An 11880-nucleotide genomic window follows, 5' to 3' on the forward strand; every position below is an offset into this window, starting at 1 on the left:
GGACTCGGTATATAATGTTGTGTGACCAGCATAAAAAATGGCATCATTGTTTGTCCATGACTAGCATTTGCAGTAAACAAAATGTTTTCGAATAGAATGTAAGCAAACTGTAAAGCAGCTGCCAAGAGATGAAATCTAGTCGGTATGTTGCAGTCCAAAACGTGCTTTATGTGTGTTGAGACTAAATGTGTGGGTTGCGATATGCATATTTTAAAGGAAAATTTAATAGGTTCAGAGTTTCAAGGAGTGAAGATAACATTCTAAACAGGAAAGCTACTTAAGCTGGTTGTTACAAATTATACTAATACCTTGCTTCCCAAAAATAAAAACACTGACATAAATCATGTCCATGACCCCGTCTGCTGTCCAAGTAAGAAACAACAGGATAGTGTTATAGAAGATCAATACTTGCAGTGTTAAGGAAAACTATTTTCAGACTGTATCTTGTAATGAAATAAACACTTTCTTTTCTGTGTTGTTGTTCGTCCTGCCAAGCCCGTGGGCAAATATGATCACTCCTGTTAAGTTTAGTTCTAAACATTCCTTACTTTCGTATTGTTTTTAATACAAGTGACTGAAGTTTGCACTCTTTGCAACAGTAGTGGTGGCTTTCCAAGAGACCAGATCAGGGTTAACTAGATGGATTTTCATTTAACACCACTTGAAATTACTAATGAAAGCAAAGCTGGAGAGATTAGGGACCAAGTAATACCGAGTTCCCACTCGCCAATCTAATTTTTTGAAGACTGCCTATATATGGTGAAACATAAAATCCCATTTCAGAAACACTGCAAAATATAGACACCTCCTTAATAAGCAGAGTTCCTTCTCAAAACAGATAAGATGGTAAGAATACAATATTCCACAGTTTATCCCAATTCATGTCAGTTTGAGTTTGGACTTTGTATTGGGTCTTTGTGTACAAGCAACTAAATAGCTTGGGTCTGGTGAGTTGCTGTGAGTGAGGGTAAATCAAGTTTACAATATATTTCTACTTCATTCTAAAATAAAGTAGAATAAATCTGTTGACTTTTAGACATACTTGGGTGTGTCTCCCGCCTATCCTTCCTCCTCCTCCTCCTCCTTTGTGATCTTCTCGGGAAAAGGGGAATACATCAGACTTTATATTTTCAGGAACGTATCTGTGGATTTTTCTGACTGTAAAAACCCTAACCTAAAAACATAGGGTTTTTTTTTCTCAGCCCACCTTTGTATTCACTTGCAGGGAAGAAATGTCATTATACCTTTTCTGGGAAAAGTAAGTCTCGTGAACTGGCTGAGTAGAAATTTATTAAGTGAACTGAATGAATTCACAAGTAAATTTATTCAGAAACTGAGTTTCTTTCCAGAGTTTCCATTCCTTGAGAGCAAATGGAACAAATGCCATGATTGCCTTTGCTTACAGCAAATACTCACTTTTCAGGGAAGTGATGAGACGGATGCAGGGGTTGGACCTAGGTATTGGGAATGGCCTTTTTATCGAACAAATCTGTAGGCCTCTTTCTTAAGAAGTGATACATGAGCTGACTGTAAGGATGAACCACATGCTGTAGCTTGTGCAAACCCTACTTCTAGGCATTTGTGACAGAGGCTTTTCTGAAGTTCAGTTCTTCCATGTTTTTAATCTGTTTGGAAAAAGCTGCTAATGCTGACACAAACAACAGTTCCTTAGTTCTACCAAGGTCCTTTCAGTTAAATCCTAGGCTTCTTTCCAGCAAAAGTTTAACAAGGTCTCTCCAGCAGCCTTTTTGTGGTGTACATCATACTAAAAGCAACAAAGATGATGCTGAAGGACTTTTTTTCAAATAGATTATTACTAGATGGAGACTTAGAGCTTGCGTTTGCAAACGATATGCTTACTTAAGTTCTTAACACTGAAGGCATGGTTTGATGCTTTGCCGCACATCAGAAATGTCTGCTCCGAGTTAATGTCCCTACATGGTGTTGGGAAGAGAGATGGCGGTCATCAGTACTCTTTCACTGAAGTCCTGCATGCACCCAAGATACGAGTGCCCTCTTGGCCTACTCAGAAAGGCTGTGAAACTAAGACAAAAATTGAATTAAGAATTAATGTTTTCTGAAGGTCTGAAAATACGCTCTAAGGCCTGGTATTCGATTGCATTCAAGTTCCGTCAACCTGTGTGCCCAAGGCTGTGTAGGCCAGAGCTGACGCTTACACAGACTAGCTCTGTAATACAGCTGCAGTATGGAGTGCACACCTGCCTTTGCCACAGGACAGGGAGCCCTTAGGCCAAGAGTCTTCTCATGGCCAAAAGCAGAATGAAGGGGCTGCAGTTGTGCAGCACTTTGCAGGATTTCCTCTAGACGAGCAGTCACCCTGACTGGCACGACTTAGGCCCTTAAGGTGCAGGTGAATGGCAGATTAAAGAGAGAGATTGTGCAGATGCACTGCACACGTTCCCAACTGGTAGATGATTCCTTGGAGCTGAAACCAGCCGATGGAAATGAGCGTACCCTTGGAGCGTTATGTTCTATGTCATCGGTGAGACAGCGTCAAGAAATCATAACTTTGTTTACGTGGCGCGGGAGGGAGCCTGGCCTTGTTCATCTGCTCTTCCTTGTGGAAGATCTATCTGTACTTCTGGTCACAAGGCTTTTCTACAAGTAGGCATGGGGAAAAGTTAATCTCAGTTATGTTTTTAAGTTATACCTCAGTGTGAGCGCCTGTAAATGGGACTGCATTAAGCAAAACAGAATTAAGACTCCTTCAGTGCTGAACATGTGAGTGTACGTTTGCACACAGGGACTTAGTGCAACTCACCTGTTTTGTTTACTCGTAAGTTATTTTGAACGTCCCCATGCAGAGACCCAGAGAAATCGTTCTGCCCTCCTGCATTTACAATCAAAACCAATTGTGCGAGTGCCCCAAAATGCACCTTGAGGAGGAGTGTGTGGTATTCTCATCTGTATCGTGTGGATCAAAAGCTGTTGTTGCTCAGGCCAAATTTGACTGTACATCTTCTCTCATTCTGTCCAAGCGAGTCTTTTTCTAGTTTGTAACCATGCGACGTCCTTTACAGTCTAGAAGAGGTAACAAAACCCACTGAGCCCGGTACCCCAAATCTGCAATGCTAGTGATTTTCCTAGGACAACTGAGTAACCTTGTCTGCTGAAAGAATGCCACTGAAAGGTAAAGAAGCTGGCGGACAGGTTTCTGTTTGACCCCCAAATGCTGCGCTCTTTCCCAGCAGGTTATGGGTCTGTTGGATTGTACCTGCACCTTAAGAGCGCCTATTTTAAAATACAACCTGAGATTTGAGAAGCATCTGGGTCTGAGGTCACCAGCATGATAAGCTTTTTGGGTGGAAGGAAGGGGGCAAATTACAAACCTCTCCAATGATTTAACATCCTCTGCTATGTAGATGAAATATTAAGCTATTAACTTTTGTGGCAGATACAGAAATGCACATGAGACATATGACTATAGGCCTCAGACGTATATACATATAGAACTGTCAACCTGCATTTTATATCTAGGTGTCAGCCACATTTATTCATGAATTTCACACTTGTGTTTATACTCTATTTTCCTGTGTACCTTTTTACAGGCACAATAGCTATTAATTTTTAATTCTAGTGGATCTAGACTTCGGAGTATTAAGCTTAATGAAAAATTAAAAAGAATTGTAGTTCTTTCAACAGCTACATGTAGCAACTCCTACATGAGAATAAATACTGCTTTCTCCCATGAATATAATTATTTTAAATAAAAAAGAAAAGAAACATTCGTTTGGACTCACTTAGTAGCAATTATATGTTTAAGAGGTGTAAATAACTTGCTATCCAGACATTACAAATATCCAGGTGCTCTGTATGTGCTGATGACAACAAAATTGAAAAGAAAGACTGTAATAATTCTGACTGGTTTTCTCTGCAGAAGATATTGATTATTTGTGTGTGGTGAGAGATTTGGAAAATTCAATTAAAGGAGTTGTGCAAAGGTTTCATAAATTTTCCTTGTACAGCGTGTACACAGACATTGTTGCGTATTAAATCAATGCAGCACTTCACAATATATTTTCTTTGAAACATAAAAATAAATAACATTTAAACAGTTCTGCTTACTACAGAAACAAATTTTATTTTCTGTGAAGCATTTAGTCATGTGCTATCACTGACTCATACACATTTGCCAGCTGTAACAAATTTTATAGACGTTTTCTCCAGAGACATAGCTCATATACTATGAATTTTTAAATGAGCAAATGGTGAAGAAGGGATGTCAGCAATATAAAAATTGATCAGTTAAAAGATAAAAGCATAAGTAAAGAGATTTGTATGGTAGTCTTAATAGGTTTTATTAAATAAAAATACTATAAAAAGACAGTAATGAATAGACTGAAGGTTTTAACTGTGGTTGAGGTGGAGAAAAATTATTCTGGCACATTTAGTAGAAGATTGGTTTTATATCACCTGACAGGTGAACATTTTTTTTCTCTCTGCTTTTTAGATCTGTAAATGTTTTAGAGCAGTCAAACTTGGGAAGGAATGGTGGTGGAAGTAGGAGGGGAAAAGAAACTCGGGAAGATTCTGCCCTTTTAATGCTTCTGCGGGCCAGGGACAGGAGACACCGTGGCAAGGGCAGCAAGGTTCTACCAACCCACCCGCGCAGGGGCGAGGTTTCCGGTGACTCTCCAGCTGCTGCCTTGCCCTGTGCAACCCTAAAACACTGAGCCAAGGAGAAGAGAGAGGGCTGGTCCTGCGCCCAGCGAGCGCTTGTGCCGCAGTCGGCTGCAGCCCAGGCGCCTCTCTGGTCGCCTCCACGGATCCCTTCCTTTCCTAGCCGCTCTGGTCACAACAGATTTTCATACAGGAGCTTTGCTATGTTCTCTTTGCTTTTATGTAGTTTAACTTACTTAGGAGTTCTGCATATAAAAAGATCAGAGAGACGAGGGTTGTTTTTGTCTGTTTTGTTGGGGTTTTTAAAGAACAACTCATTATCTTCATTAGCTCATACATTAAAAAAGAAAAGCTTAAACTGCTACAACAAGCATTGTAAGTTTTTGGAATATGTGAGCAGGAAATCATATTATTTGAATATCTAAATCTTAATGCCATCTGTATAAATATTACTATAAATAGGGCTGTTTTGTCAAAATGTGCTGTCATGGTATATGTTTGGAAAGAAAGCTGAGTTGATGTTTTATATGAATCTGGGCAGCTTACATTTTTTAAGGCAGCTTCTCAGAGTGAAGTGCAGATCTTGGCAGGGTTGCTTCAGCATGTGTGGGTTCTTTAAGTACTGCATAGTCAGAATGCCGCAATCAGTGATTAAAGGGTTCATAAAGACTGAATTAGGAAGTTGCCTTTAGCACGAAGAAACCAAAGAATAGCAACTTGTAATTAAATGTCAGCCTTTTTCTGTTACTTGTCATACAAGACTGGACAGTTTCCTATTTTAAGCAATAGTTAGTGGTAGGTTTTTGATGATAATCTGTGTAAACAAATGGTGTTTATTAGGTATAAAGCTGTACCTGAGGCAAAGTTGAATTGGATGCCTTTTGTATGGAGTAACCTTATGAAGACCTAGCCTAGGACAGAATTTCTGGCTTGGTCTGGGTCGGCTGCAGGTAACCTCACTGGCACCGCACGTCAGATCCGCGGGCCGGTCTGCTGTGTCACGTCACACACAGGAGGCGTGTGGCACCGAAGGAATCACAGCATGCCCAATGAGGAGAACTGAGGAGAATCTTCCCCACCACCACCCACGTCTTCGGTGGCTTTGAAGCCTCTCTCTGTCTAGGTTTATATGCAGCCCCTTTCCTCATAGTAGGAGTCTTTTTAGCTATAAGCTGCTGTAAATATTTGTTTGTTGTTCTCAGTATGTTTAATATAAAGCCAGTAATTCTAAATTCTCTCTTCACCCTTTTGTGGTGGTGGAATCAAAATGCAGTATGAACCACCAGCAGACGCTAAGCGTACCGAGACCAGAGCTGATCATCTGCTGCAGAAGGCCATCCGGAAATCTTGGCACTCAGATGCACCTGCTTCCAGACCCTTTCCCCCTACGTTCTCATTCCCCGAGTTCCTTGCTACCCTCGCACACTTTTCCTCTACTTCTTCCAGCCGTCTGCTCAGCCCTTCACCCTGGCCCTGCCCGCCTTGCCCAAGGGGCTCAGGTGTGGTCGCCTCTCTTTTTGCCATCCCCTCGGAGGACCCAGGGGATGGTTGTTCCTCTCATGCAGTCCTTGACTGGATTCTGCTGAATGTGCTGATATGGTCCTGATGGATTTTTATTTATTCTTTTATCAATAGCAAAAAAGAAGGACCAGCTTCTAATACTCGTAACACATTCTGTTCTGCTTTGTCATCATTGGTAATGATGTAGCGTACGTGCATACACTCACAAGTAATTAAGACCATCTCCTAAATTAGTGTTGAGACACAGCAACTGTATCAAGTAAAAGGGGCTCTGTTAACCACTGCAGTAACTTATTTAACTCATATTTATGCGGGGATTTTCACAAATTCTGTAATAACACCATTGTTTCGTTTATCAAAATCGATTTTCCTCTTCCACAGAGTGTGTTCAGCCTGCCAGTAGCGCTGCGTTCCTGAAGTCGCTCCTTGACTGAGGTAAGCAGCCCCTAGGTCTGCTGTGTGGCTTCTCCACGTGTAATCTTAAGGTATAATCTTAAGGACCGAGGTATTTAAGTTTAAAACATTTGCAGAGTGATCTAGTATGTAGGCCTGCAGTCAAGACTGTAATAGCTTGATGGGAAAACAGTTGTTACTCTGCACGTGGTATTTCTTGTTACTGGTGTGTTAAGCAAAATGACGTATTGGGTCTGTAGCAACTCTGTCCCATTCTAAAATATCCGACAGCATTTCTCCTCATCAGCCCTGTCAGTTTCTACCTGGATGTTTTTTCAGGAATGGCAATTCAGCTGTAATACATTTAACAAAACCAAGAAAATTTGTGTACTTCAGATTATGCTGCCTTAAATGCCACGACTGATGCCCTGGAATTCACCCAGGAGGCTGCCTGCTGCAGCCCTGCTGTGCTGTTGATGGCAGGGGTACTTCACTGCCTGGGCCCAGGCGGTGCTTTCCTGCAAAGCTGCTGCGTGCACCCTTCTTCACTGTTATTGATGCGTAGGTAGATGCTGCAGCTCGCTCCTGGCAGGCTGTACGCAGTCAGCCGGGACAGCTCGGCCAGCCACGGGCCTCCAAGTGGTGCTCTTTTCCAGGAGAGGACGGTGGGCTGCAGGGCAGGTGGTCCAGTTGAGATAGCAGCAGCCGCAGCAGCCCACATCCAAGCATCTCCTTCCCCAAGAGCATCTCGCCCTCCTGTTCCACGTGCACCTCGGACAGGCTGGGCTTGCTGCTGAGCAGTCAGTCCACTGCATCAGCTTCCTTAGAGGCTTCCCAGAGCAGGAAGCCTAAAACAATATACTAACAAACAGGCACCTCAAGGCATGTATTATGGGTTTTTTAATTCTTCCTCCTTTGGCTACTCATCTTTGTTCCAGTGTTGTAAGCAAAATCTCAGTTAGCGACTGACTTTGTCTAGCATCGTATGTTGCCTGGGCATGAGAAAAGTGGTTGCTCCTATCTTTCATAAAGTCTAGTGAGACAAAGCAGCCTCTAAAGATGAGAATGTCTGCAGGTTATATCAATTCCCTGTATAGTGCGAGAACCTCCCTCCTTTGGGAAGTTAAAGCATTCTAATTTTGTAATTGAGGAATATGGAAAAGTAGCTCTACAGACTCTACAGGCTGTGTAACTGAGTGCAGGGTTGAGCTCAGATACATGCATTTTCCTTCTCAGCGAAGGTTAAATTTTATTTTGTAATCACAAGTAACCTAGTAGCAAAAAAAAAGCTTTAAAACCCTGCTTGTCCCCAGTGTTACCCTAATACTTATGAGCTGCTTCTGCCAGCGATTCTTCCTACTCCTTACTCCTTCCAAACCAACTACTGCACCAAAGGCAGAGTAACTGAGGGATGGAAACCAGTGTGGGAGAGCAGAGCTAGCACCCTGATTAGCGGCTCGTTTTCTCCACTCAGCATAATTTCTGAGTCCTACAGAATGCAGAAGGTGACCTTTCTATGGTACAATAACCAAAGGCTTGCACTGGCTTATTAGCCTGAACTAAACTCATACTGACCACAACTACAAGGCTTCAATTCCAAGTTAGCTCGGAGAGCACTCGTGTCTGCTATTAGCTAGCACTGGCTCGGCAGTGAATATTGGGTTTGCACCTTATGGCCAAAAAAAGACACATTTACTTTTTCTGGTTCTCTCTATCCCTTCCCAAGTGTGACCAACACTGTACAGCCCTTTGCTTTCCAAGTGTTTAAAAAATATGGTTGGGATAGCTAAATGAGCTTTTAGCAATTATTTCTCAACTTTTTCTGCCGATAAAACCTACAGCATTTCCTTAAAACATCGTAGAATGTTACTGCAGTTCAAGGGAGACCGTCTGTTGCTCTGCATTGCCTTAGGATGTACGCGTGTCTGTCTGTCTGTCTTATGCAGCGAGGCTAGTACTGGACGTAGGACGGACATGTAATTCTGAAGAGATCACATGAATGATGATGCTGTTGTCTAATTGCTATTTCTTTTAGTCATTCCTTATCTCCACACAGGCATTATGTGAAAAATGCATTCCACATCAACCCAAAGTTCTACATCTGCTTGACTGTACTTAAAAGGAGAGAAGAAATGACTGTAAACCTATCTCCCCAGCAAATACCAGTTCGGGATTGCTTGTTGCGCTAGGCAGGTGCACATTTCTGGCATCTATTTAAACTTAACAATGTGCACAACCAGATAATCTCAATGTAAATAATATATCATGGTCGTTTTATGCAAGCCTGTGTACAAAATGCTGATTTAGGTTTGCTGCTGCATGGAAAATAAACTATATTTTCTGTACAGTCTTTCTGCAAATATATAATTATGCTGCCTTGTGGTTTAAAAAACAAAACAAAACACCACCACCAAAAAAAAAAACCAAACCCACCACTACAACCCTCCCTCCAAGACCTGGGTGAGAAGAAACCATGTTAAAAGATGAACTTTGGATCCCAGGCCTCCAGTGGGAAATTGTTGCTTCCTGCGGGGGGAGGGTGGCGGGGGGGGGGGTGCGCGCACACTCATTTAATCAATTCATCATCCCCCCAAAAGCTAGCAAAACATGATTTAAATTAACACATGTAGTTTTGCAGCAGTCTGCATAAAAATTTACGACTTTTTCTAATGATGCTTGGACTGAAAAGAGAGAGGAAGCTCTGTTGTGCAAGGAATTACTCTGAGCGCTGAACATGTTTAAGTTGTTTACAAAACACCAATTTCCCCGTCTGTGGCTGCCACAGTTAGGGACGTATTTGTCATCTACGAAGGTGTTTCCTCTAAAGTCAACCCAAGACACTCTATAGAAAGGTATCGGCTTCAAGCCCACAGCGTTAAAACACGTGGCTCTAGTAGCATTTGCTTTTCAGGTCAACTTTTAGTTTAGTTTTGGTATTTAATGCTATATGGGGAGAGCTGTGATAAGAGAGTTTCTTCTCTTTTTCGTTATCCTCAAAACCTCCTCTCCCCCCTAGTGAATACCCTGCGTCTCAAATCGGTGAGTTAGGTGCAACCTCCCTTGTGTTGAGAGAGAGCAGAACGGTTTTTTTCCCCCAGATCAAGTTCAACATAAACGCACACAACTGAATGTCCTTTCTTGCTACTACTGCAAAGTACTGTTACTCAACCAGATAAACTGATTTTTACGACTAAAATTCTGAGCACCAAAATGATAAATGTGTTCCAGTTTGCGGTTAAACATGTATGCACTCAAGCTTTGGGAGTTTTTAATTAATAAAAATGTATTTGCGCTTTAATGCCTGTGCAGTCTGATTGGAAAAAAAGGCGAGTGAGTGGTTGAAGGGACTTGTGTCAGTAACTCGTTGTTGTGCGGACAAGATTCACCAGCTGAGCGCTTTGTACGATAACGGAAGGTTAGCCTGAGCCAGCAGTAGTTTATATAACCTGACTGTAACCAGTGTGGTTGGAAATTAAAGAATTATTGATCTGAAAAGGGTCCGTAACTGAAGTGTATGCCAGTCTAAATCAAGCTGTTCTGTGTAGTCTTAGAAGAACAGAATAAAACTTTTACAGAAAATAACAGTAAAGGTGATGATGGGCGACAATGAGTTACAGCAGTAACTTAGACCATGGCAATTATTAAATACCATGAGATTTGGTATTTAATCATTTTTTAGGGAAATACAAAGTTATATACTAAGGTTCTGCTGCAAATACTCCTCATACATGCCTTAGCTATTTAAGCAGTTACTGTTTCTTTGACCTCCTGGTGTACCAGGCTTTTGCCTTTCAGAAACAGCTGGGTCTGTTAAGAACCATTTCCAGTTCCACACAAGGTGGATCGTATGACTCTCACTTTATCACCCCTGGAGGCCATCTCAAGGACAAAGAAAAGAGATACACTCAAAACTAATGTTTTTATATGGGTGGGAAGGATTGCACCGTGGTCTCGTGATGAACACAAGAGAACGGGCTGATTAGAACCTGAAACCCTTCTGCTCCCTTCCATCCTGATTTGCTGTTTCACACATTATTTCACTGGAACTAGACGTTCCTCAAGCTGCCTGAACTTTTGGCAGTCTTTCACCCAGCGGTGGGAGAGGGAGTGGTTTTCAGCTTTCACAGCCTCTGGAGACAAAGATTCCTATTTATGCGTCCTGATACACATCAATGCCACTAGGCCTACGCTTCTAAAAAGAAAGGCCATGCTGTGGGCAGAGCTCTTGCGTGCACACCCTCAGGAAAATTTTAAATACTTGTGAAAATATTTAAGCTTTGTTGCTTTATAGTGAACTGTTACAGTGTAGGTAAACTGCTAAACTGTACTCACCACCGATAACATTACAATTGCTACTCCAGAGCGCCTTCTTTATTTTGTCTCGGCTGCCACAGGTATAACTTGGCTGTGGTTACTTTTTCCACAACAAATAAAGCTGGAAAAACTGAATAAATGCACTCAGCTTGTAGAGACTTCATTTGCAGTATTCCTAAGTCACACAGTTGGGAGTTCCCAGAACAGCTGATTCACACACTCGCAACCCATGCTGCAGAGACAGCCCCAGAATGTGCTAATGTCAATGACAGTTTGGTATGTGACAGAGCGCAGTGAGGTCAGGGGAGAAGCCTTTAAACAAGGAGGGGTTTGCTTTTTTTTTTTTTTAATATATATATATAGTGTGTCAGAGCAGAATTAAGAAAAAAGGATAGACTGACTCCTAATTAAACTCTACTACCATGAATGGTTTTGTGATTTATTTTCTTACTACATGCTTTGTTATGTATATAATTATTCCATCAATTTGTATTCTCTGAACTATTGGCATTGGAGGCTGTACTGTGCAGAGGGAGAAATTGCAGAGTTTAGTTCAGTTTACATCTGCAAATTACTATGCAATAGGGGGTGTTTTTCGTTGGGGGTTTTTTTCTCCTTTTTTTTTTTTTTTTTAAGAGCCTAGTACCTGCTTTCAAACTGCACTGCAGAACCTCTGCTATCATTTCAGTAAAACCAAGATTTTTTTGGCTTTTCAGTCCTGTTAGAAACAGTTGGCGAGAGTCATAAGACTACACTAGTGTTAAAACCAAATCATAGCTGCTGATCTGCAGCAAAGGAAGAAATGTATTCCAACCCGCCGCATACACAAGGACCTTTCCCTTTCCAAATGTCACAGCCTCTGCTTCTGCGCCCAGGACTAACTTTGGTGCATCTCTCTGGCTTGTGCAACGCTTCAGCATTCTGCAACGATTGTTAGCGTGGAAAATAACACATACTGTAATACAAGAAAACCAAAAGCCTGTGGGTGAACTGAAGCTGCTACAGAATTGC

General features: G+C 41.7%; 1 protein-coding gene across 6 annotated transcripts in view; it reads left to right on the forward strand.

The window, feature by feature from the left end:
* The window catches only part of ITGB3BP (integrin subunit beta 3 binding protein), a 37192-nt gene extending 25453 nt beyond the window's left edge, over positions 1 to 11739 (forward strand). For 5 of the 6 annotated variants that reach the window (XM_087731034.1, XM_087731036.1, XM_087731038.1 and 2 more), the window contains 2 exons: positions 6544 to 6597; positions 8612 to 8902. In XM_087731034.1, coding sequence (XP_087587160.1) covers positions 6544 to 6596 — 53 coding nt within the window. In that variant the 3' untranslated portion in view covers position 6597; positions 8612 to 8902. Of the gene's footprint in view, positions 1 to 6543; positions 6598 to 8611; positions 8903 to 11585 lie in introns of those variants that run through there. The other variant, XM_087731035.1, reaches the window with a different exon arrangement.
* Positions 11740 to 11880: the final 141 nt, after the last annotated feature.

Source organism: Nipponia nippon, unplaced genomic scaffold (genome assembly GCF_047370975.1).
Source record: "Nipponia nippon isolate SJK-2023a ecotype South Korea unplaced genomic scaffold, ASM4737097v1 scaffold_5, whole genome shotgun sequence".
In the NCBI taxonomy this organism is placed as follows: domain Eukaryota; kingdom Metazoa; phylum Chordata; class Aves; order Pelecaniformes; family Threskiornithidae; genus Nipponia; species Nipponia nippon.